A 26,922-nucleotide genomic window follows, 5' to 3' on the forward strand; every position below is an offset into this window, starting at 1 on the left:
CGGCGATGAGTCACTCCACCCTCTCGCACGCCATCCTGGCCTTAATAGGTGTTTGCTAACAGCAATTGCCTCCACAATCGATAAGGATACACAGGGGATCGTTGTGTTTGTGTTCTTGTGTGTATCCTTGTACGTGGGGAGCGGTGGGCGCAGAGGTTAGCGCTACACTGCGCTACGAACCCGGCGAGCCGAGTTCGATTCCCGCTCACGGCCAACATCAGTGGCGATTATCTGAATCGGTCCTGGGCCTCCCCTAAGTCGACTCAGCCTCAAATGAGCCCCTGGTGCGGTGTGTAAACATTGCCACTGGGGAGGCAAAGGTGGCCGGGCGTGGTGCTGGCCACCCACCCCTCTTGTGCCGTGCCGGCCTTCATAGGTGCTCGCTAACAGCACTTGCCCCAATAGTCTTTTAAGGCCACATGGGGGATTCTTGTCTTTAGTTTGTCCTTGTACGTGCACGTGCATGGGAAGTGGCAGGCTAGCAGTTAGCGCACTGCGCTGAGAACCTGGCGACCTGAGTTCGCTTCCCGCACACCGCCAAACCCATCGGTAATGAATCATTTGAACTGCTTCTTGGGCCTGAATTGGTCATGGGCACCAATGCAGTCGCCTTCGTTTCCAACTCCCGAAGATGTTCTCCGCCGTGGTGCCTGGTGAAAGTTTGACAGTTGATATTCTCAACACGCAAAAGCCCGGCCTGGAAAAACTGCATGTGGATAGTCAGACGCGTTTACTAATCCTCTAAGGTACGTAACTGTCGTTGTTTTTTGTTGTTTCTGTTGTTGTTGACAGGGTATGCAAGGACTTGACGGAAAGCCTGGCATGCAAGCCGAAATGGAGGTCAGTCTCTTCATTCAATTGCAACCAGAATCGGGATCTTTATTTATCTGGGAGGAATCCGATGAACTACGAAGCTTTTTTTTTATCACAGATGCCCACTGGGGCGGTCGGCAAGTTAAAAGAAAAAAAAACGATGGGAGTGCAAAGTACATAAGAGGTATGCAAGTCAATAAAATAAACTTAGGCCACATGAGTACAAGTTGCAAAAGTACGTAAATTCCTACCGATTTTCAACACTAAATGCAAGGCCTGGGCCCAGGTAACACGAAACAACAACGACAACAACAATCCCCAGACCACACCGAGACAACGCACACACCGCTCACAACATGTCCGACAATGTGCACCGTCTCATCCTGGGTGGCGCATTTGTGACGGAGCGCTCGAACTCGCGACCGAGAGGTGACCATACTTCCCTACGCTGCCCAATGCGTGTTTGGCGAAGGCGTAGGTGTTCGGGGCAGAGAGTGCCGCGTAATACAACGACAGAGTTTGCTTCACCGTCATCCGCTAACGACGTCGCCCCCCCCCCCTCCCGGCGGTTTGTCTCTAAAACCTCTTTTACGCACGCGGCGGCGGGCGCACCGAGTGCCCCGCGGGCGGGGGTGGGTGTGGGGGGACCGTGCCGAGATTCTGAGGTCCGACGAGGTCGGGCTCATTTGCAGGGTCATTAGGTCACAGAAGGGAAGAAGTCACATGTTGTCGGCTCAACCTACCACGACCTCTGGGATCGATAAAGTGCGTAACCAGTTTGTGGGTAGCCGACGTTGTTGTTGTGGCTGGCGTATGAAATAGCTTGGTCCCTGCCACAGGAATCTGGGGTTGGTGTAGGACCACCAGCGGCGTGGGGCACTTCCCCAATCTTTCCTCGCACGATGAGACATTCCCCCACTTGCTTGACGAGAAGCCCGCGCGAGCCAAATTGCGTTGCCGAACCCCGTCCGTCTCGCCGTTCGTGATCCCCCCGTGCTCGCCAGCAACGGCCTTCACCGAATGTATACATCAGAGGTCCCAACCGGGTACCCGATACCCGTACCCTACCCGATACCCGGCTACCCGTACCCGGCCGGGTACGGGTACGGGTACCCGTTTGCAACCCTGGTGCGGCCAGGTACGGGTACGGGTAGGACGTGAGTCACTGTTTGTCACTCATTTCGGGTAGGGTACTGGTACGGGTAGGGAACGGGTACCCGTACCCGGCCGGGTACGGTTACGGGTAGCCGTTTGCAACCCTGGTGCGGCCGGGTACGGGTACGGGTAGGCCGTGAGTCACTGGTGAGTAGCTGTTTGTCACTCATTTCGGGTAGGGTACAGGTACGGGTAGGGAACGGGTAGCCGTTTGCAACCCTGGTGCGGCCGGGTACGGGTAAGGAATCAAAACCCGTTTGCGACCTCTGGTATACATGCAAGATATAAATATATGTAACAGAAAAATATCTAATTTCTAAAAGAAAACGAAGTAACCTTCTTATCGCAGACGAGCAGGATCTCTTTGAATCGCGCGGCCTGTCCTCAAGTGTGAATTTAAAACAATTTAAGTGAGGATTTGTATTAACGCCGGAGCGATTTCATCGGTTTTTTTATGCATTGTAATTCTCTCCTCTGTATTGATTCGAACCGTCCCTCGGCTCTTAACTTCAAACCCACCAAAAATTGCAAACCCATGTCCTCGTTTGAACCCCCTGAAGAGTTGTTGCCTTGTCACAACTCCTGCAGGCTCCAGTTTACCGTTAATCCCGTAACCCTTTCTGGGTTTCTAACACTTTTAATTTTATTTTTTAAAGTTGCTGCTCAATGTCAACGACCTGTTTCGACGAATATCTCGGACAGTTGAACGACTGACATTCAAGTTTGAATCGGGTGGGAAGACATGTGTGTGGGTGCATCTTCTTGGTTCTTTCGGTAAAGTCACGTAGAAGGGAAGTAATAAAATAATTAAAATAAAACATAATAAAATAATTCTCACGACGTTTCGGCTACAACGCAAGCAGCCGTCTTCAGGTGAAGAATGAGACACTGCCAAGCTAGGAGCTTATATATAAGCTGGGTTGGAGGTGGAAGGAGAGAGCCTTAACAAAAAGAATGTGCATATCAAGAGGAATTTAGCATATTCATGGAAAATGCGTAGGAGGTGGGCGGGGGGGGTTTCAAAGTCATATTATGCCCATGCATTATGCAGGATCAGCAGCACCAAAGGGAGGGTGCAGGGAGTAGCATTAACAAAGGAAAGGAATGTTAATAGTATGTAGCTGCAGTTACTAAACAACCACGTAGAAAACTAAAGTTTGAACTACATAAAAAACTAAAGTATAAACTGCATAGCATCATCAGTATACTTACTATACTCTAAAATAAGCTGAGTTACTAACAGTAAGTAATACATTACAATTCTACGTCGTAAAAATTATATAATATGCTTCCATATAAACTTTATTCTCTTACATCACACGAGTATACACCGTACTATATACTGCCATAGACAAACCCAACATCAAATGATATACTGTATTGCTATAAACCACCCTATACCTTATACATTTTAATATAACACTATGTATTATTCTACCCACCCTAATGTGTATCACACTGCTATATATTTACTATACAATTACGATACTATATATTACTTTTTACATTGTATTAAGCATATAAATGTTATACTATTTGTTATTATACACTGTACCATTGACCGTCGTGTCAATGGGTGAGTCGTGGGGGGAAACTTGCAGCGGAGCAAAGAATCCATTCCCTGCGGAGAATACAATGCCAGTGAGTGGAACGCGGTCTGAAAGTCACCGTAAACGTGAACACAATCAGTTAAGATCCGAAATGGTTTATTACGTCCTTCCAATGATTGCTAAGCCAGAATCCATCTTCTCAGTTGAAATTGTCTCTGTGTTTGTATATGTGGATCGCCTCATGAACGAATCTCTCATGATAGCCAGATGGCTTGCAGAGAACCTCTGATTTGGAGAAGTCAATGTCATGTGAGCCCTCTGAGTTGTAACAGTGATCTGCCATGGCTGAGGTGTTTGTCCTACCGTGTTTCAGGTCTGCTTTATGTTCACGGATGCGGTCCGAGACATGTCGTTTGGTTTCCCCAATGTAACTGCTACCACAGAGGCAACTTAGTTTGTAGACGCCAGGGTACTGTATGTCTGGAACCACATCTTTTACAGACGGGACCAGATCACGGATTTTATGTACTGTGTTGAATCGGACCTGGATCTTGTGTTTAATCAGGATTTTGGAGATCTTTTTTGTGACCCCAGCAATGTAGGGTAAGGTGATGGTCTTGAAAGGCTCCTCAACAGGATCCTTCTTGATGGTTGGAGTGATGGCTTTGCGGATTGTGTAGTCGGAGTAACCATTAGCCTTAAGAGCTTGGCGTACGTGTTTGAGTTCACTGTTAGTAACTCAGCTTATTTTAGAGTATAGTAAGTATACTGATGATGCTATGCAGTTTATACTTTAGTTTTTTATGTAGTTTATACTTTAGTTCTCTACGTGGTTGTTTAGTAACTGCAGCTACATACTATTAACATTCGTTTCCTTTGTTAATGCTACTCCCTGCACCCTCCCTTTGGTGCTGCTGATCCTGCATAATGCATGGGCATAATATGACTTTGAAACCCCCCCGCCCACCTTCTACGCATTTCCCATGAATATGCTAAATTCCTCTTGATATGCACATTCTTTTTGTTAAGGCTCTCTCCTTCCACCTCCAACCCAGCTTATATATAAGCTCCGAGCTTGGCAGTGTCTCATTCTTCACCTGAAGACGGCTGCTTGCGTTGTAACCGAAACGTCATGAGAATTATTTTATTATGTTTTATTTTTATTATTTTATTACTTCCCTTCTACGTGACTTTACCGAAAGAACCAAGAAGATGAATCCCTGCAGTCACGAAAGCTTTAAATCGAAATGTATGTGTGTGGGTGATTAACTTAACTATTTTTACTTGACCAGGCAAAGCCCACTTAGCAATGTACATGATAAGCCTGCTTCGTTGAGCTATCATTTGTGGCCAGGTCGCTTCTGAACAAGGGCTATATATTTCAGTGGCCCACACCTGGTAAAAAATAATGTTTTATTTCCCACTACTGTGAAACTACTGCAGACTTTACTTATCTGTGAAAGATAAGGGCGCCTTCGCCAGAGCCCTTGTGCAATAAGACCGACGTGAATACCGGATGTGCTGGCTGATGTTGTGATTTGATTTCGCAGGACCTGGAGTCATTTTTCCTCTCCTACGGGATTGGCGTGAGTAGCGCAGTTCCATACACAACCGTCCGTTTTTGACACAGAGTCGATGTAAACGCGCGACCGTGAACGTCACGCACGCTCCGAACTCGGATATAGATTGTCTTTGCTGGGTGGTATAGCGTATGCCTGTGATCCAGTGCTGTGGGTAGGCAAGAGTTGGTGGATCACGAAGCTCGTGGTTGCTAAGAGAGGGTCACTAGCTGTGCCTACAAGACACAGCCATTGGCCAATCGTGTCTGAAACAGTCCTAGGCCTATCCTGGGTGAGACGCAGATTATAAACATCAGCATTGGGGGAGACACAGGTGGCTGGACGTGCTGCTGATTACACCGGTAGGGGGCCTTAATAGGTGCTCACTAACAGCACTGGCCGTGAAGCTAACCATGGCCTCTTTTTCCTTGTGTTCTTTACGTGCGTGTATTCTGTGTTCACCAGATGAAGTCTTTAAAGGAGACTCTGGAAAGGGGCGTCATCGATACAGGGGATAAACGCCCAGGAGATGTGGGCCCCCGTGGGGAAAAGGGCGACCGAGGGGAGCGAGGGGAACTGGGGCTTCGTGGCCCTCCGGGTCCAGAGGTGAGAGTTGAACTCCGGTTCATTTAACACAACCGGACAGCCAAAAGCATCAACGGTCGTCATTTGTACCAGGTAGGCGAGGACATCACCGCGGGGGTTGTTCAAGGCTCAGTGCACTTTGAGGGCTCGCTGAAAGGAGATCACGGGACAGCCCCAGGTGTTGTGGGTTCCCTGATTATGATGACTGGCAGATGCAAGCGACCTGTGCTTCCCCACTGTGCCACGTCACTGTGATTTGTCCACCCGGCGCTCCGCTCGCTGTCGTGAGTGACAGGTCTGCAAACACACACACACGTGTTTGACAAACGTCACCTGGTGTCGGGGTGACCTGACTTTCAAGCGGCGTTCCAGATAATGTTTCATTTTGTCGAGCAAATCTGCCCTTCGGTTTTTGACACGACCACACCGAGTACTTTTCAGGGCCTTGAAGTGGTGCAAGTGACGAGCCGTAAGCACTGCTCAACTCATCCTTACCAGGGCTGGTCAGCCGAGACCTCCACAATGGTGGAGGAATGACCGAGCGAGGTTCACGGGAACAGTAAATGGTGGTGGTAGTTGCGATAGAAGAGTGATAAGGAAGTGACCGACCGCCCAGTAAGCGAGTGACGGGAGTGAATCAGCGAGTGCCGAATCTTCAATCAACTCGACCGCTTATGTTGAATTATTAATTGTAATTGTGCGGTGCGTGCGTGTGTGTGCGGTGTGTGCGGTGTGTGCGTGTCTGCTCCTTTCCTTGGGGCAGGGCCCGGTGGGTTTGCCCGGGGAGCATGGCTTGAAGGGCAGCCGTGGGGAAGGAGGTTTACCGGGACCCCCCGGGCCTCCCGGCTCCGTGCTCACGGAGCAAGGGCCCCAGGGCCCGGCCGGGTTTCCTGGAGAACCCGGGAAACCGGGCACGTACGGCACTCCCGGAAATCCCGGCTTTCCGGGAGAAAAGGGAAACCCAGGCAGCAAGGTACGGCACAGATCCACAGATGGGACGCTAGCACTGCCAATGTCATCACGCGGCGCGCGATGGGAAAGGGGAAAAATCAGTGTGGCCAGATGTGATGAAGTAACACGTGGACCTTAGCCACAACCGTTAGTCGTCTTCCTAATGATTTTTTACACAACCCATCATCGGCCGCGCAGGCTTCTGGCACAGAGTTTTTCTTGTTTTGAGACCACTTTTTGAGATGCACTCCCAGAAGGCCGTGTCAAAAATGACTTCAGCGTTTTTACATTGCAAGACAAATATGGGAATGAAGCACTGATTACGTCATTATTAACGTTCTCCACGACGACGCTGAACGATGTTTTTTGTAATAACGCCTGTTAAAATACCGTGATCTGATCATTCACCCTTTGTCGCTGCACCACTCCTCCTGTAGCAAGCCGCCGATTTTCTCTTCTTGCGCACAATGGCAGCAATGCGTTCAGGAGCTAAGTGCCTATGTCGAGGCTCTGCTAGCCACAACGAGAGGGCTTCATCAGAGAGAGAGGCAGAGAGTTTGTATAGTTTTGCTATCCCCCCCCTTCCATTAAAGGAGCGCAGACCACAATGGTTTACGATGTGGTCCTGAAGCCAGTGTAGTCTGTAGATGGGGAATAACAAAAAATCAAGCCATAGGACGACTTATTGTCGTGCAAACTAAATTGAGCGCTCGGCAAGAGTCCGCTTGCAAAATTATAATCAGCCCGTGAGCGAGTTTTGTGTGAGCAAGGTTACACGTTCTCACCATTCCCCTTTCTGTGTTCCGCTGTTCGGTGCTGATTTTCAACACGCCCGCGCGAAGCGAATGGCTTTTGTCGTGAGGTCGTTACATCGCCGCTCCGAGAAGCCAGAAACAACAACTGTTCACGTTTGCGCTGTTGTTGTGTCGTTGTGTTCATCCGGCGCCAGGGAGAAGCCGGTGACAGAGGAGAGCGAGGAGACACGGTGAGTTTACCACAAAGAGCTTTACGCCGCTCTTGAACGTATTGCGGCATGCGCACTCTCTTAATTATCCGTGCGGTATAATGCACTGTGGCGATTTGTAGTGTGGGTAGGTGGGGGGGAGGAAGAGACAATTTGAGTGCAGTGGTAAACAATGAATATGCACTCGTGAAGTCGGGTCTGTGGATCACGCAGAGTGCACCGTGTGCTACGAGGAGGCTCACGATGCACCGGTATGTCACGTGTCCAGGAACTTGCTGATCTGACACCGACACATGAACACTCATGCACACAAATATAAACGCAAATATACACACAGATACACACACAAATATACACACAAATACAAAGATCCCCACCCCATAGCCTTTACAGACTGTTGGGGTTAGTGCTGTAAGTGAGAACCTACGAAGGCTGGCACGGCACACGCAGAGGGTGGGTGGCCAACGCCTCGCACGACCGCCTTTGTCTCCCCAGTGGGGATGTTTACACACTGCACCAGGTACTCATTTGAGGCTGAGTCGACCTTGGGGAGGAGGTTCAGGACTGGTTTAGGTAATTGTCACTGGTGTTGGCTGTGAGCAGAAATGAACCCGGGTTGCCAGGTTCAAAGCGTGGTGTGCTAACCGCTGCACCACCGGTCCCCGCTTTCACAAAAACGCACGTACATGCAAGTTGAACACGTGCAGTCGGCTTTCGTGCCCAACATTACAATTCATAATTGATTTTCGGTCGAGGTCACGTGAGTGAACTCTGCGTCGAACACCCTCCCAGCTTCGAGAGACCACAAATCGGCGCACTTGCGAAAATGTCAACGCTTGAGGTACGAAACAAGGTTTGAAAATGAAAAAAAAAACATGCAAGACAAATACAATTAAGTGCGAACAGATTGCAGCGAGTCAAGCCACTGTGTCCAAGTGAGTTTTACCAAAATTAATTACCGCTCTGTGGGAAGCCAGCGGTTTGTCATCTTGAAGAGAGACTGACTTCTGCCGCGGGCCCCCCCCCCCCCGCCCGCCCGGCTCCACTAAACGGAAGAGAGTAATTCGCTAGGCCTCACTCGCCATTTTTGAATAAAAACGTGCAGCACCCCCCCCCCCCCCCCCCCCCCCGTTGAACTTGAGAGTGACGTAAACGAGCGGCCCGGCGACAGATGTCCTTCCACGGGCGGCGAGCCGCCGTTACGTAAAAGCCGACGGTCATTATTCAAACCTCCCCCCCCCAAATCCTTGTCTGGGAACCAAAAATAAAGAAAACATGAAACACCACCGCCCCGGCCCTGCAGAGAAATATGGATGATCCGGGCTGCATTAAGAATGCATGCGAGCCCTCTTAAGCCATCGCTCACCGCCTGCTGCTTACTAATGGACACAGCGGTTCACCCCTTTCCATTTGTATCGCAAGGCAGTTTGCAGACACTGCATAAAACGCCATTGCCCTGTTGTTCGCGGCATAGCATGCCATCAAATCGTTCAATTAGTTACAACGGACAACCATGCATCTCTTTTTTACCATCTCTGCGGGGCAATATGCTGCTGGGTCTCGGCGCACAGATACGTGCGCGAATGTTGGGGAATTTCCTCGCATCGTTGTGGGATTGTCGGAATCGTGGTATCGCAGGTGGCTTTCTATGGGGGTAATTTGTCAAAGCGTGCACCAAATTTAAAGACGAAAATATATAAATGACGGGCAGTTTTCTCAGTTGGGCCAATAATCGCTCCCTCACGGCTAGACTCATGGTCCACCTGCAGGCCGTCGATGAGCGATCTTGTGCCACGCAGGGGCAGCTGCCATTGGGGAGTCCCCCAAAGGTAAAAAAGCTGAACTCTTGAGATATGTTGTTACGGCTATGAGCCCAATGGAAGCTCAAGTATTTGTTGAATCGGGCGTGGATTCGTTTAAACGTTTAATGGTTCTCTTCAGGGTGGTTGACTACAGTATCTGCACACTCCCAGAGAGTTAAAATTTCCCATTTGTGCATCATCATCATCAAGCATCATCAAGTACCCACATCTGCTGCTGCCATGCTTTGTAGTCATGTGGTGCAGGGTTGTGGCCCCATAAGCATCCTGGGAGATCACAGCCGGGGAACTTCTGCATCGGCTCTCTCACGAGGAGGTGTTTTGTCTGTAACTTCTTGCGAACTCCATTCGGCTTTTGTAACACCGCCTTCAATGATTGCGGCGTCTGAGATTAATATAACTTCGCAAATAACCGCCTGTCAGCTTCCTCATGTCTTCTGCTTGCATTGGCTGCCCCGCCGTATTTGCATTGTACCATGCTGCTGGTGAAATGAGCTCCCCTTTGAATTCTTTTTGGAATAATTTCCAAAATTGTATGAAAGATGTAAAATTCTATTGAGTAAGTAAATTAGGCAGAAAATGTCAATTTCATAATACTGACATCGCATTATCTGGTACCCTCCAACCTATACGAAGCAGCATGTGTATGTTAATGTATAGATTGTGGACTAGGGCACTGCGTAGCGATTGGGATGTGTGTGATTTATAATTCGGTTTTGGCAACAGCAATAACATTCATCAAACATGAAAGTCTGCAGAGGGTCAGTTTTTTTATCTCGGAAATTAATGTTTAAAGTGGTTTGTGCTTTTCGCAAGCTTATATCAGCCCTGATTAGAGATTATTGCCTTGGGACAAATTAATGGAATTATGTAAATTAGGGTGTGATGCATTGTGGTCCAATAATATTACGAAGCATTAACATCTGTTACGGTGCAGCTTGCCTACACCACTGTGACTCTTAGCATGGGAAGGCGAGGTGGTGGTGGTGGTGGTGGTGGCTCACGCCTGTAATGCAGCACTGTGGAGGCAGCAACGAGGGTTCGTGGATCACCGCTCCCTTCCTGTGGGGAATCGAGGATCCGTAACCCTGGTTGTGCCATCGCGAGGGGCTGCAGCAAAAATGTGGACTCCACCTGTTCCTTCGATATGGAATAGAGCGTTTCACCCAGGCATGCGTGGTCTCTTGGTGTTTTGGTTTCCTCCCAGATGTAAACACTATTAATTGGTCAATAACCCCTCAATATATAGAGAATCACAGCTTGGGCAATTGTTTGTGCCGGCTCACCGCATCAACTAAAAACTAAAACTCACAGCCATTGCCATCTTCTAAACTATTAAAAATATATATACATTACCAGTAGCGACTTGGCAACAAATGATAGCTCAACGAAGTGGCTTACTACGTGGACATTTATAGCAGCCAAATACTCGAAACACACATTTATAAATGTGTGGGGAGGGGATCAGAGGACCCGGAGGAAAATCCATGCAATCACGGGGAGAACATGTAGTGCTGAAATTTACGCGGACAACTTCCTCCTTTTCTGTCGTCACTTTATTTTATCCAACACAGCACATTTCGCCACCATTCTCCAGCGCGTTCTCCGCTCGCTGGCCACACTCCACCAGCCTCGCTCGCTCCGATCCTCCCTCTCTCCGTCTCTCCCGACTCTCCTCTCTGCTTCTCCGTCCCACTCCAGCCGTCGCTCTCTCTCAGCTTCTCCGTTTCACTCCGACTGTCTCTCTCGTTCAGCTTCTACGTCTCTACTGCTACCCTATACCTCTTCTATCCCACTGCTACTCTACACTTCTTCTTCTACTCCACTGCTACTCTACGCTTCTTCTTCTGCTCCGACCGACTCTGTCCAGTGCCCAGCACAACTCCCCGTCTCACTCTGACGCTCCCCTATTTATCCCCCTCCTCATTAATTTCCAATTAATTAACCAGCCCCCCCCCCCCCGCGCCCGCGGCCCCCGCCGCCACCTGCTCCCAACCCAGACTTACTGGCGCCACCTTGGCCTTGACAACAACAACCGGCCAATCACGGCCCTGCATCCCATAATTGCCTAACGGGCCGTCTCCGTCTCCTCCATTGTCCCCCAGCAACACCAGCCTGTCCCGGTACGACCCCACTGTTCCCAGCCCACACGTGTTTACATTTACCCCCCTTGGCGAGCGTTAAACCACTACAAACATGCAAACGCCAGATACGCAGGGGTCAGGGTCGGGATTGAACCCACACAACCTCATGCATACCAGGCGAGGTAGTTAACATCTCACCACATTGGCACCCCATGGCTGCTGGCTGGTTCCTCCTCGTGCCTCCAGGTCGTTCTCTCTCTGTGCGAGAGCGAGCGATCACTGTGCGGCGTTACAAGTTGAAATCGTTATTGTCATTGTACCATAGTTTTACGCCAATACCATACAATGAATTGAACGTACAGCACATATCCAGCCGGACGGCGCTTTGGTTAGAGTGCTTGATGCGCGGTCGCAAGGTTCACGAGTTAGAATTCAGATTGGGGGGCCAACCGGGACAACAATCATTGTCTCCAGTTTTGAAGATGTGTGTACGCGCGTCAATGCGCATTTGCCGTGTACGGTTTATTCCATTACCTTGGACACCTGTGCAAACAAAGTGTTCCATATCAAGGGGTTTCCAGATTAAATGTTGTAATGAATATGATCGAAAAAGATAATGTCATGGTTGGTCAAATGAGCACCACTTTTTTGCATCGCCATGAATGGTTGTTCTGTGTACATAAGCACTTTGCCCTGCCACGGTAATGTGGAATTTCAACGACTGGGCCACTGGCTGAGAGTAGTGCCACTCCATTACTCACTCTGACTTTGAATTTCGAGAGTAATTTTGTAATCAGATTACCTTACTTTGAAAATTAAAACCATCAAGAAATTAGTAATTGTTTGGATTAGCTTTCAAGTATAACTCGACCGACAGTGTCATTCATTCATATATAAAGCACAGATGCGTTTAGCAGCTCTTAACAGGCTCTCATTTTGTCGGAACTCGAGGGTAAAAGGCACAAAATACCCCCACTTCGTCAGTACTCATCACAGTACGAACACAGCACCGGTGTAGCGTAATGAGTCATCTTGCATTTATGATTATTTTGTTAGGATGGGGAGGGGAGCTTATGCCAGACTAAATTAAAACGGTAAATTATATTAGCCAGCGTGCTGGCGGATTTTCACAGGGACGTCGGTTTTAAAAGCTCACACGCACAGGTGCACACACACACGTGGGTACACGCTGTCTAATGAACATATGATTCATATAAGGAACACTGCAAGGGTACGTAATGCCCCTTTATGTGTTTCTCAATTACTTGTTCTTTCAACTGATAAAAAATAAATATATGTGTATTGTGCTATCGGCATCATGTTATGAGATGAAAAACGTATTCATTCGACCCGAATTAGAATTCACAACCTTTTGTTCGTAAGAGCCACGTGTCTATTTACCAGAGCGGCAGTGGCTCTAACGCCGTGTAATGTAAGTCAGAGATGATGGCACAATTGGGATGGGGAAAAAAAAATTAAGCCAAAGCTCTTACTGGTTGATGAATGCTCCTAGCACCGAGCCGTTGTGTAACATCACTCTTTTTTTCCAGTAAATTAATCAGGTTTCTTTCCGTCTCAACTTTTATACACGTCGTTCTTTAATTGCGTAATGTTTAATCACAGTTTCGTTTGTACTTTCATTAAAATTGATGTCATTTTTCCGTGTCACGTCCTTCCTTCAGCGTAGACAAGCGCGCAGTCACACTCAAAAATCAGCATTTTTGGATTGACCACTGCTGACGATGACGATGACTGTGTAGTTGATGGTAGAGGATCTAGGATGGGCCCCCGTGCACTTTCATCACAGTGGCCATGTGAGAACGCGGTGATAGAATGATAAACATGTATGGCAGTAGATTTGCATTGAACAATGAGACATCAGAGTGTATTCACAGCCCCTTTTGTCCATCCACTGCTGGATGAGGGCTTCCCGATGCCGTGCGATAGCTGTGCCACCACATCTTCAATGCGGGTTGATGACAGTGGGGAGCATAGAAGCTGGAGTATAGTACAGTACAACAGTGGTTGTTCCTGCCATAAGTTGACCAGAGCGCAGCCCCGTAAGAGTCTGCGACAGCCTGTTTTGTGCACGGCGTTCGCCCGTCCAAGCACTGTCCAGGCTCCGTACTGCTTAGCTTCTGACGTGTGATGAGATTGGGCGTACTGTGGGTGAATTGTTTGCTATACTTACTGCGCATGTTTATAAAAAAAAAAAGTAATGACGACTAATGTGTTACTCGTGCCACATCTGTTGCAGGGGAGATCTGGTCCAGACGGAGCCTCTGGTCCTCCTGGGCCTCCCGGTCCTCCAGGAATACCGGTACACTGACCCACACACACAACAAAAAACAAAGATGCCCCATACAGCCTTCACAGACTGTTGGGGCAAGTGCTATTAGCGAGCACCTATGAAGGCCGGCACGGCACACGAGGGTGTGGGCAGCCAGCACCACGCCCGACCACCTTTGTCTCCCGAGTGGCGATGTTTGCACACCACACCAGGTACTCATATGAGGTTGAGTCGACCTAGGGGAGGCCCAGGACCGGCTCAGACAATCGTCGCCGTTGTTGGCCGTGAGCGGGAATCGAACTCGGGTCGCCGGGCTCGTAGCGCGGTGCGCTAACCGCGACACCACCACTCCCTACTGAGACACACGCACTCACCCACGGTTACATCATGCGTACGTCAATCGGCAGGTTTGCTTTGTGTTCGCTTGTTGGCCGCGTGCATTCTGAATCCACGTCTCTGCCCAGTGTCTTTGACAGTAACTTGTTAATCTCCGCGGGCGCTCGAAGGCCCTGCTACCATCACTTGCACACAGCGCCAACCGTGTGGCACCCACGCACCCGCGTGGACTACCCCAACAGTGCCACTTCCCACCGCCTTAAAGCCCCCGGGGTGCTGTGAATGGCGTGAAAGGGAGTGCCAAAGCAGGCGTGCGGACCTAGCATGAACAATTTTCAACGCTACGCCCACCACATCGCCAATTTATAACTGCAGTGCTTGCCACAGCACCGTCCTGTAATTATCGGCCGGATGCAATTATTGTTTTTTCTTTCTCCGAATTGTGCCGTTGACGTCGCAAAATCCACATCTCAAGTCCCTCCTGCACGACTCGTAGGTAGCCGCATTGTGGGTCGGTGTTCTTCTTGCGATCGCGGTCAGAGGACGATATCCAAATCAAACCAAGTTCAAACGAAACTTGCTTTTTATTTTATTTTACCAGGCTAAGCAAACTGGAGCAACCTGGCCACAAATGATAGCCAGGGCCGGATGAAGATTTTGTAGGCCCCTGGACTACAGGCACTGTGAGGCCCCCAGTAATATTTTCAAAAGGAAAACAAAGTTAAAGAAAAATACAATTTGTTTTTACACGGCTAACAACAAATAAAATTCAGCAATTCACGAACGAAATAACTTTTCACTTCATCTCTGGAGGCCCCCTCCAGCTGGCGGAGGCTCCTGGGCTTGCAGCCCCTAAAGCCCCGCGCCTGAATCCGGCTCTGATGATAGCTCGTCATCATCGAAGTGGCTGACACCATCATCATCATCACACGTGGGAATTAATAGTTGCAGCCCAATAATCTTAAGCGCATGTTGTTTGTAAAAGTCGAGGAGGGACAAAACCGGAGGAACCCCGAGAACAATCCTCACGACCAACACGGGGAGCGAGAATATGCAGATTCCAGATATACAATAGGGGTCCGGGGTTGAACGCACAACCTGCTGTGTGCCAGGCGAGGGAGGCGACATCTCCTCGCCACTCAACCGTCACATCATCGAGATGAAACTCGGCCTCTTTGAATTCCACCTTCTCTGGGCAGACCTCGATGATATGGATGACTGTTTGTTGGGCAGTACACCCTTGTAATTTTCTGCAAAGCGCGTTCAGCACAAGGCAATCAAAATGTAAGTGTTTCGTTTTTAGAGCTGAAGTAATACAAATTCATTGGGAAAAAATCTAATATTTCAGTCACGAGGAACTCATTGCTGGTTACATTTGAGAACCCAGCTTTGATTACAGGTGGCTGAAACATGAATTCAAATTTAAGGACCTCAATATAATACTGAAAGAAATTAAGCCGACGTTATCACTCCTTCACGTATCTTTCCCTCGACACATCCCATCAGACACGCAGCCTCACGGGAGTGCATAATTTCAGCAGGATTGGCTTCACGCAAACAGTTTCACATTACCATCGTCTCAATGAGCCGGCTCTTTTTAATTTTTCTTATTTCAACATTGGCGTCACTGCACTCCGACACCGCTCTTAGCCTCCCGAGCCATACGGCTGCGTCGTGCCAAACGTGAACCCGCTGAATCATTCATTCATGGGAATTTGCCACACAAGACTGTTTGCAACTCACACATATCGATGTTATGCTAATTGAACGTGGCAGTTTAATAGGGGAAGGTGGGTATGATGTTAAAGCGAGACAGTATCGTGTGTATGTCGTGCTTACGGTCCGCGCGTGTGCTTGTGTGTACGATGCGCAAGTAGGGAGCTGGTGGTACAGTGGTTAGCACGCTGCATTTTACAAAACCCTGGCCACCCGAGTTGGATTCCCACTCACAGCCAACTTTGGCGACGATTATCTGAACCGGTCCTGGGCCTCGCCGAGAGTCAACTCGGCCTAAAATGAGTACCTGGTGCGGTGTGTAAACATCGCCGCTAGGGATACAACGGCGGTCGCCGCATGGTGCTGGCCACCCACCCCCTCGTGCGCCGGTGCCGACCTCCATAGGTGCTCACGAACAGTACTTGCCCCAAGAGCCTGTTAAGGCTATACGGTGAATCTGTTTTCTTTTGTATCGTGTGCACAGGCCCCGGAAGGCTCTGGGTTGCTCCCATACCCAGGGGAGAGTGGCTTCATGGGTCCTCAAGGGCCAAAGGCAAGTGTCTCCTTGACTACACAAGCCCCCCCACCCACTCATTCATGATGAAGGTTTTTTGGGTTAGATTGCGTTGATATGAATGTGTCATTGACCCGCCGCTACCTGGCACAGCCAACCGGGAAGGTTTTTCACGTAAACACAACGTGCAAATTAAATTTCGATTTAAAGCTTTCGTGACTGCAGGGATTCATCTTCTTGGTTCTTTCGGTAAAGTCACGTAGAAGGGAAATAATAAAATAATAAAAATAAAACATAATAAAATAATTATCACGACGTTTCGGCCACAACGCAAGCAGCCGTCCTCAGGTGAACAACAGGGCTGTCGGAAAGACAGTGTTTCAGACGAAACGTCGTGAGAATTATTTTATTATGTTTTCTTTTTATTCTTTTATTATTTCCCTTCTATGTGACTTACCGAAAGAACCAAGAAGAACGTGCAAGTTAGTTACTACTTCAGCCCACCGGTGTGTTGGAAACGAAATCCACAACATTTACAATTTGAGTACACCGTTTCGCTGGTAATTGCATCCAGCATTATCAGGCGATTTTGCCAGAATTGTCACAGAAGCCGACCTGTTTATTCAGTCGTTCATTCTCCAAGTCAGTCATTCATTCATTTGGTCATTCACACATTCAGTCATTAATTCATTCATCCGACCAACGATTCATTAATTGTGTCCATTCGTTTGGAAATTCATTCGTGTAATATCTCTAGTTTGTTTCAAATCAATGGCTCCTTTCTCATAACCATTCTGCATATGTAGGCATTTAAGTGTGTGTTTGTTTGCTATGTGTTGAATTGCCATTCTATGTGTGCTAGCTGTGCAATAAATGCGCGCGTACTGAACCTCCGTGTGTGTGTGTGGGAGGCGTGCGTATGGGGAGCGGTGGTGCGGTGGTTAGCGCGCTGCGCTTCAAACCTGGTGACCCGAGTGATGATTATATCAACTAGTCCTGGGCCTCCCCTAGGTTAGCTCAGCCTCAAATGACTACCCAGTGCATTGTGTAATTGTCGCCACTAAGGAGACAAAGGCGGCCGTGCCGGCCTTCATAAGTACTCTCTAACAGCACTTGCCCCAACAGTGTGTTCAAATCTATTCAGGGGATCTTTTTCTTTTTTGGCTTGTGTATGGTGTACATGCAGTGGCATAGTTATCCAGAGTGTAGAGGTGTAATTGTGTATGGGCGCGGATGGCTAACAAACACAAGGGGCGTGGTTAGGGCCGTACACAGAGGAGGTGCTCACACCGACGTCCGCACCTGCATCCCCCACGGGCCCCTCCCGGGGGCCGAGTGCTATAAAAGGTGGTGAGCCGGAGGGCTCGAGGTCGAGTATCAGCTTAAACCAGCGAAGACTGAAGACCAGCTAGAATAGGCCCCGGAGCTCCCCTGGCTCGCTGTCCTTGTCAGGGCCGACCAGGGCAAGCCGGTGGCGTGGCCCCGAGAGCCCAGACTGACGTTCTTATAAGAGCCGGTCTGGAGACTCAGGGTGCCGGGATCCCAGCTTGACCAGGGCTGGGATAGGTAGCCTCCCCTAGCTCCGTAGTGGAGGACTTGGGCTTAGGTTAGCGGGGTTAGATGTTGTGTCTCCCTGTTAGCCGAGTGAAGGGGACGATACCCCCTTAAGTACTGTGTGTACCCGTTACTGTGCACAAGTTGGTGTTAATAAATAAGTGTGCCTCCGACCCCGTCGTCAAAGCCTCCTGAATACTTACTACAACAGTACAGGCAGTGCAACTGCATTGGGGCCCATGGGCCAGAGATAACCGTGTGAATCATCAGCCTGACAAGTGGATTGCAAGGATGTGGGTACAGCAGGCCTCTGCGGTTAAGTCGCACAGGTGACCCAGACAGATGCTCGAAATTTCGTGGCAAGACAGTATAAGAAAGTGTTCTTCACTCATTTTCAGAGGGGGTGCCACTTTTCGCCGATAAGACGTGATCAGTGGGAGGGCCGCCACACATTTGAAACCATTGGGGGTTTTCCCGCAGCACGATGACGATGACGATGGGGGATGTTGTCACGTGTTGTGTGTTGTCGGGTGGCCGCACTAAAGGCCACCATGGCCCGCCATTAGCCCACGGCCTTGCCATGAAGACCACTGGTATAAGCAATGCAAAGGGCCAGGTGAGCGTTGTAGATATGATTACGGTTGCGCTGGGTGGGACACGCGTGTGCAGGATGGCGAGGCGGCGGGCGGGGGGGGGGGGGCGGCGGGGAGGTTGTGAGGGCCGGCGACCAGCGGGAAGAGAAGACCTAAGAGCAGATGGTGGGAGACTGTTAGGTTGTTAGTTCAGCTCTCGCAGGTTGCATGTCTGCTGTCCAGCAGATGCGGGATTCGGCAGAGGGTAGAAAGCGTTGACGGGGAGTGTTGGGATTAATGGCTTTGGCGGTGACGTCCTCTTGACGTTGAGGTGAGTAGAGTTCCGTCCTTGTTATCGTTGTCATTATCGTTGTTGTTGTTGTTTGCGTGTGTGGTTTGTCTTTTAGGGAGACACGGGGCCGCCCGGATTGGTGGGATCGCAAGGCGACAAGGTGGCTCACGCGCACACGCCACGCAGAACGCTCCGCTTACAAACTCTCCTGGGATATTGCATGTGGCAATTTGTTTCCTTTTTGCATTGGCTGGCAAGGCTTATAGACTGAATGCCTCGTTTGACGATGCACGGATGACTTCCTGGGATGATGCAAATCCACACGTGGGATGATGTGTGCCCTCGTTCGCACGGAACTTGCCAGGTGATGTCATGAAGACGTCGATGGAGCACCTGGAAGCGGCCTTGCGGTCTGAAAAGCATGAGAGGCCAAACACATTATCGATCATCGCCGCCTATTTTTTAAGTGGCCTACTGACCATTGCCACACTTTGCACTCCTCTATCGACTTTTGTATTGGTTGTTGTTGTTGTAACTTTCTGATCCGCCCTTACTGGACATCTGTGAAAAATAGCTTCGTAACTTATCGGATTCCTCCCGGATAAAGACAGATTCTGATTCTGAAACTAATGCCCGTTTGCAGGCCATGCACTGAGTCACATAGTTCCCACAGGGAGAGCTGTCACTGGGGGTGCCCTTTCATAAGTTTGCATACCTCTCTCCACATGGTCGCGTGGAATTTTCTCAAGGTCCTTCCAGTTTTTCATCTCCACATTTAAAATCCACGTGCGTTTATAGTATTTGGCTGCACATGATAAGCCACTTCGTTGGGCTATCATTTGTGGCCAGGTCGCTTTTGAAAAATTAGCTATATAGCTCAGTCGACCCTGCCTGTTTAAAGAGTAAAAAGTTTTAGTTTTTAGTTCATGCGGTGAGCCGGCACCAACAATAGTTTAGTTTTTGTTTAAGTATAATAGCTCTGAGATTCCCCAGAATATGGGGCGCTCTATCAAATTCAAAACCTTTTCATCATTATCATTATTTACATACAGTAGGTGTAAGAGGGTATTTGGCCTACTCCTTCATGCTGCACAAAAGTCTTGAAAGAGGTGGGCGTACCCCTCGTCTACCCCACCACCACCACCACCACCACGCGCGACCTGCCGATTGACAAACTGTGGCGTACGTATTGGGGGTGGATTCAAGAATCTCGCTCAGTGCCTTCAACCGTCGCTCCGGCAGATAGAATCGACCCGTCGACCTCCGTGTTGCAAGTCCAGCATGGACGTTGACCGTTACACCCCCACCGACAGCGTCCCATTGGCTGTTGGTCGCCGTCACACACGTGACACCTGTGGACAAGGAGCTTTGTGGCTCGTGGGGTTCCTCCGGTACGAATGAATGTTCTGAAATTGCTCGCTCCGTTTGGTTTTCCTGCCAAAAACAGGGAGAGGTCGGGCAGAAGGGAGAGAAGGGAGACCGTGGCGAAAAGGGGGACAAGGGGAAAGATGGCGAGGAGGTAAGCGGAGTTGTGTTTGTGTTTTAGTCCCCTTTTACTGATCTGCGTTGATCGATTTTACATTCTTGGACAATTACGTACATGCACCGTCCTTTTGTCAGTCCACTGCTGGATGAGGACCTCCCCACAAACGTTGTGCGGGGTCGTGTGGGTCTATTGATGAGACTCCACCACGCTGGTCAGCGTGGGTTGGTGAACACAGGGAGCGTAGACGTTGAACATAGTATAGTACAACCCAAGTTATATTTTAACTAAGATAATCAATTCGCTGCACATGAGAACACGGTTGAACCACAGCTTCCTCAGGACACAAACGTGTGTGTATGTTTGTGTAGACTTACGCATGCATAAAAAAACAAAGATCCCCCGTATAGCCTGTAACAGACTATTGGGGCAAGTGCTGTTAGCAAGCACTTACGAAGGCTGGCACAGCACACGAGGGGGTGGGTGGCCAGCACCACCACCGCCTTTGTCTCCCTAGTGGCGATGTTTACACACCGCACCAGCTACTCATTTGAGGCTAAGTCGACCTAGGAGAGGCCCAAGACAGGTTCAGATATAATCATCACTGGTGCTGGCCGTGAGCGAGAATCGAACTCGGGTCACCACGTTTCGTAGTGCAGCGTGCTAACCGATACACTACCGCTCACGCATGAAGACACACACACACAGGCTTAAATGAGCACCTGGTTCAGTGTGTGATATCGGCACTGGGGAGAATAATTTAGCCAGGCATGATGCTGGACACACCGTCGCCATCAGGCGCCATGCGAGCCTTCAGAGGCGCTCACTAACAGCACATCTCCCTATGTTTCGAAAGGCTAAACAAAGCGTCTTTTATCTTCTTGGTTCTTCCGGTAAAGTCACGTAGAAGGAAAATAATAAAATAATAAAAATAAAACATAATAAAATAATTCTCACGACGTTTCGGCCACAACTCAAGCAGCCGTTTTCAGATGGAGAACAGGTCTGTCAAGTAGACAGAGTCTTTGCTTGCTTGCCAAGGGCCTTTTGAAAATGTATTAAACGTTATGATCGTGGCGTGCCCTTTGCTATTTTGCATGCGGTCCGACTTGCTCCCAGACATTAATTATCGAGATATCTTGTCTCTGTGTTGACTCGGTGCATGTCTGTCCATTTCTGTTCATCAACCAGGGAATTCCAGGTGACCCGGGGGAGGATGGGAAGGACGGCAAGCCTGTAAGTCAGCCGGAAGCGGCTCATTCTCATTTACTGCGCTCGTAATCCGGAACTTCCTGGGCTTTCCCCTCTCATCTCACTCTACTCCCCTCCCCTCCACGTGCTGTCTGCTCCAGCAACCAAAGATTTCTACCGAAGTACCCTGCCCCTCCCTCACCCAGTCAACCTTGGCTCAGTTAGAGGTCGCTCCTTCTCCTCTGCTGCCCCCATTGTCTGGAACTCCCTTCCCCCAGCGATCCGTGCTGTAGACTTCCTGCGCATGTTCACAGTGGCGAGATGTTAACTACCTCATCTGGCGGAGGTCGTGGGTTCAATCATGACGATGACACCTTTATATTGGGAGTTTGCGTGTTCTCCCCGTGGTCGCATGGATTTTCTCCGGGTCCTTCCAGTTTTTCCCCTCCACATTTAGAATCAACGTGCGTTTTCAAGTATTTGGCTGCTGTAAATTTCCGCGTGATAAGCCACTTCGTTAAGCCATCATTTGCGCCAGGTCACTTTTGTAAAAGAGCCGTAGAGCTCAGTGGACCTTACCTGGTCAAATAAAAAATAGTTTAATAGTTTTTTTTTTCCCTTCTACGTGACTTTACCGAAAGAACCAAGAAGATGAATCCCTGCAGTCACGAAAGCTTTAAATCGAAGTTTATAAGTCCAGGTTCACAACCTTCCTCTTCTCCTCTGCCTCTTTCTTTCTCAACAACAAAAGTAAACACGTAGACGTGCCTTCCTTTTTCCCAGCATGCCCCACGTCCCACACTGCCCCATTCCGCGGCTGCGTCAAGACGCGGACCCCCAGGGCGCGCCGCGCACAACTCCGGACCGCGTGGCGTGCGTTGCGTCACCGCGTTCAAAATTTAATGTTGCTCCGCGGAAGCCGAATAAAAAGGCCCAATGCCTGCACTTTGGTCTTTGATAGGATGTTTGGGGGTGAGTGACGCGTGTCGCTCCGTCATACGTGCCCATGTTGGAGGAACCCGGTTATAGATCGAGGCGCGCTCAGAAACAGGAGCGGGGGGGGGGGATAAAAAGATGTCTCGTATAATGTAATCGCAGAATGGTGTCGCATGTTTTCTGTCTCATGGGATCTCTGACCAGTTGGCAATGTGGTGAAAGTGCTCGGCTCACAATCCTAGCCTGGGGTTGACTTAACAAGGATGTCTCCTGGACCTCGCCATAGGAATGGTAAATTTTTCTGGCCGCTGGCTAGAATGGAAAGGAGACGTTTTGACGTTGATCCTTACGTCGTTCAAACGAATGAGAAGCAGCACTCATCTCCATTGATGGTGCTCATGCGCTTGTGTTAATTCCATAGTCCTATGGCAGGTGCTAGACTCTGATATCGGACAATCCAACGGCCGCTTCCGGCAAAACGGTGCCGCTAATTTTATTGGCCCCCGAAGGAGGATGATGATGAGGGTGATGACAGAGATGGTTGATGCAGCTGCTACTGTTTCTGCTCAAGATGATGATGGTGATGATGTTGAGAATGGAAATGAAAACGTTGATTGATCAAAATGATGTGAAATTGGTGGTAATGGTGATGATGACAGTGGTGGAAAATTGTGATTATTGATGATGAAAATGATGGTGGCAGTGATGCCGATGAATCTTGCGGTGGCTGCTGCTCATGATGATGACGCTTACAGCGGCATTAAGATAACGATCAGTTTTAAGATGGTGATGAAAGTTGTCGTGTGATGATCATGATGAAGATGGGAAAGTCGTCACGGTGACGACAGTCGTCACGGTGACGACCGGCTGAGTCAACCCCTCCACCTATTTGTGAGTCGAAAGCTCGAACCACAGCACCACCCAAACTCCATTTTAAACGCGTGACTGTCGTGTGTAAACGAGCAACGTCGGGCGGACGTTGGCATGTGGTTGAAACCTTTCCGCTCAACGTTGGCCCGAGGTTACGTGTTTACTGGGTTCCCACTTGTCGGCGCGCTTGCCGTACGTGCGTTCTCTTCCCTCTGTCAGTCGCCCGCTCTGTGACCTCCACCCCCTAAGCCTCCCAACCCACCTCACCCCTTACCTGTGCCGGTGACAACGTTCATATTTTCAGGGAGCGCGTGGCTTTCGAGGTCCCCCAGGTCTGAACGTAAGTGGCTGCAGGAAGAGCGGACGTGGAGGAGAGGCGACGCGCGGAGAACACACACCCGCACACACGCGCACACGTACACACGCGCACACGTACACACGCGCACACACACGCATGCGCACGTGCGTGCGTGCATGTGCATCAGCCCCCTATGTTCACAGGACTTTATCGAAATTGTTCGAGGAAATTACAATAACAGCAAAATTGGACAGAGGCAATTTGAATAGGTATACAATTAAGTGCACGTGCGTTGTACGTGTGCTTGTATATACCAGCAGTGGGGAGTAGTGACCAACCGCCACCGCAGTGATTTTTTGTTTTTTTTAAATTACCGCCACGCAACCGTTGTCACCTGGGTTCAATTCCCAGACTGCGATGATCCACGTTGCCAGTTGCCAATCGGTGTAAGAACCTGTCTTGGGGCGCGCCTAGGTTTACTCATCCCAAAATGAGTACCTGGTGTTGATTGTGTATCTAAAATGTGGCACCACGGTGGCTAGGAGATGTTAACTTTCTCACCTGGTATACAGGAGGCCATGGGTTCCATGTCGACCCTTCGCCATCCCTCGAGTGAGCAGAGCGACACCGTGACATTTCTAATTCATACAGAGGTCACCAGAGGTCACCAGAGGTCACCAGAGGTCGCCAGACCCGAGAGGTCACCAGTTCAGTCTCCCAACACGGCAGTTGAAGCAACTGATCCTCATGGCGGTACCCCGGGGTAGCAAATAATACAAAATGGCAATTAAATATTTTATTTCTGGGTCACTATTTTTTCCAGGGGTGTACTTAACTCCGCGACTGGGGTACCAATCAATCCGAAATCAGTGCCACTCCGCGATGTCGAAATGCAGTGAGGACGATTGCGCCGAAACCCTGAAGGCTCGCGGTACGCACCGTAGTGGTGCATCGTGTACAGCTCGTCGAGATGAGTCTATTGGCACATCGCCGACCATCAACAGACTAAGAATGACTGCAACACGGACATAATGCGAGAGCCAGAGTACTATCATACCCCGGGGTACCGCCATCAGGTTCAATTATATAATTTTTCATAAATTCCCCCCCACCCCACTGTGAGCCTCTGTCTATCCAGCAGTAGATAATGGTCACACCGTAGTTATTTGGTAGGTTCCGTGTGGTGGGGTCAAGTGTGGGTACTTCCGCTTCGACCAAGATGTCTTGCCAGTGTAGTAGAATAGGCCAAATACCCTCTGGACGAGGCCCTTCTGACAGCAGGGGCGTGAGCGAGCAATTGCAGGACTGCACCTTTACTTTCGCCACCTTTACATTTTTTTTTTATAAACCGTCAATTTTTTAGAATTGGAATAAGTGAACATTTCAGCCAGCTTTCCAATTACAAAGTGTTCATAGTAAAATATTACATGGTAAACGTTTTAAAGCTGTGCTGTTAAAACATAAATGTAATGTTTATCAACGTTTTATTTTGGAACTTTTATTACAACAGATTAGAGGATTTAATATATATCCTGTGAATACCAGGGGGCTGATTCCTCAATTAACCCAAATAACTCGAATGTATTCCGTTACCCACAACCCCCCTTGCTGAATCTGTTTAATCTCTTCTGTCGGCAGAGCCTTGCAAGTTTTCTGCATAGAAAGATGCCGCCTGAATATTAACATCTTTCCTTCCTTTCAGCATCAACAGAATCCCCTCTTCACAATTTATATGATTTTTTTTATATATAAAAACACATTTTCTAATTATTTGATTTCGAAAAATGTTTTGTTAAGTAATCGCGATTTTAATTTCCTTACCTTTCTTGTTGTTAAATGCGTGACAATTTGGCGGCTGAACAAAATTTCTCCCCATGGGGGGGGGGGGGGGGTTATGCAGCGATTTGCACCGCTGAATCATTTTTGCCGTAATTGTCATAATTAAGAAATGGGAGAAAGGCAGTTAAAGCAATTTCACTTTGAACCGAGCAACGTGCACGGTTATTGTCCTCTGGGCCCTTCAATTTACGTACTCGCTGGAAATCCACACGCCGTGAGCTCCCACGGTAAATTAGCGAGCGGTATCTTAATCCGTTGAGAAAACGGGTACCTCTTTTGCGAGAGACATCCGAGTTTTAAGACCAAAATTTGATTTATTTAAACGCAAAAAATAACATCTGGCTACATTCAGGATTTTTCCATTTAAAGTTGCTCTCCTGCAAAAGCCTCACCGGGTAATTTTATTCAATTTTTTTTTTGTTTTTCTTTCCCCAGTTGCATCCCGGTTTAATGTCATGAGCCGAACAATCCAAATCGGGAAACTCACGAAGCAGCAGAACTCTTTGTGTCGTAGAATGGCCCACGGAAGCAGAGATGTCTTCGAGTGACCACTGTCCCACACAGTGCGTGGCAGCACTTTCCCACCTGCTCTTCCACACGAGAGAAATGTCCATCGCTTGGCGGTCAAACTGGCCCATTTATTTTCATTTCTGAAATGTTGCCACGTTTAAGTGCCGAACCAAATTTTTTATCCGATTTTTTTTATTACTATTGTGCAATCCCACTGAGACTTAAGAGCAATTTGCAGCACTGTTCTGTATAGGATGAATGGCCAAAATGCAATGGTCGTCACACGTCTGTGCCTTGTCTTGACTCCAAATGCAACACTGGACAGATGTGCTTAGACTGAGACCTCCTTTACCAGTGGCAAAATATAGCAGTAGGTTTTTTACCCTTTAAACTGGTACAAAAACTGACACCTTTATACAAGACATCATGTTTGCAATAACCACAACACAAGCAGTCAAAATGCACACAAAAAGAAACAACTCTGATAATGATAATGATATGCACTGTCCTTGAAGTTGATTGGTCAACACCCGAGACAGCTTTTCTTAGAGCCTAGTCTCCATTGGTACCAGTTTGCATTTTGACTGCTTGTGTTGTGGTTATTGCAAACATGATGCCTTGTATAAAGGTGTCAGTTTTTGTACCAGTTTAAAGGGTAAAAACCTACTACTAGATGTGCTCAGAGTTCTCACAATGGCCAAGTCCAACACAGCCGACAGAACTCTGTTTGAATTCTGGTTTCAGCAGCCCGTGAACAGCGAGCTGGTAATCTTGGCGTTGTAAAAAGAAAAACTATTTCAGTTTGCCGTATAATTTGGCATTTTGCGGGGAACTCATATTGAAGGTGTTGCCGTTTCTTGTCTTTGGGTGACTTCAGAGGTATGTCCGAGACAAATAAAGTATACATTCGTGAAGCTAATGGTGGCCCTGAAGTGCAACACTTCATGAATGGCTTTCCGCTTGCTGTGAGATTTCCCAATGGATTATTTTGGCTCACGACATGACACCAATAGCAACTTTTGGGATATGATTTTAAGCCA

General features: G+C 48.7%; 1 protein-coding gene across 1 annotated transcript in view; it reads left to right on the forward strand.

The window, feature by feature from the left end:
- LOC144731680 (uncharacterized) overlaps positions 1–21,519 on the forward strand; it is a 67,845-nt gene extending 46,326 nt beyond the window's left edge. The window contains exons 25-34 of the mRNA XM_078612856.1: positions 793–840; positions 5,069–5,104; positions 5,543–5,683; positions 6,426–6,635; positions 7,563–7,598; positions 13,739–13,801; positions 16,308–16,376; positions 18,871–18,915; positions 20,203–20,274; positions 21,430–21,519. Coding sequence (XP_078468982.1) covers positions 793–840; positions 5,069–5,104; positions 5,543–5,683; positions 6,426–6,635; positions 7,563–7,598; positions 13,739–13,801; positions 16,308–16,376; positions 18,871–18,915; positions 20,203–20,274; positions 21,430–21,519 — 810 coding nt within the window. The remainder of the gene's footprint in view (positions 1–792; positions 841–5,068; positions 5,105–5,542; positions 5,684–6,425; positions 6,636–7,562; positions 7,599–13,738; positions 13,802–16,307; positions 16,377–18,870; positions 18,916–20,202; positions 20,275–21,429) is intronic.
- The last annotated feature ends 5,403 nt before the right edge of the window (positions 21,520–26,922 follow it).

This window comes from Lampetra planeri, chromosome 40, assembly GCF_965212315.1.
Source record: "Lampetra planeri chromosome 40, kcLamPlan1.2.h2, whole genome shotgun sequence".
In the NCBI taxonomy this organism is placed as follows: Eukaryota; Metazoa; Chordata; class Hyperoartia; order Petromyzontiformes; family Petromyzontidae; genus Lampetra; species Lampetra planeri.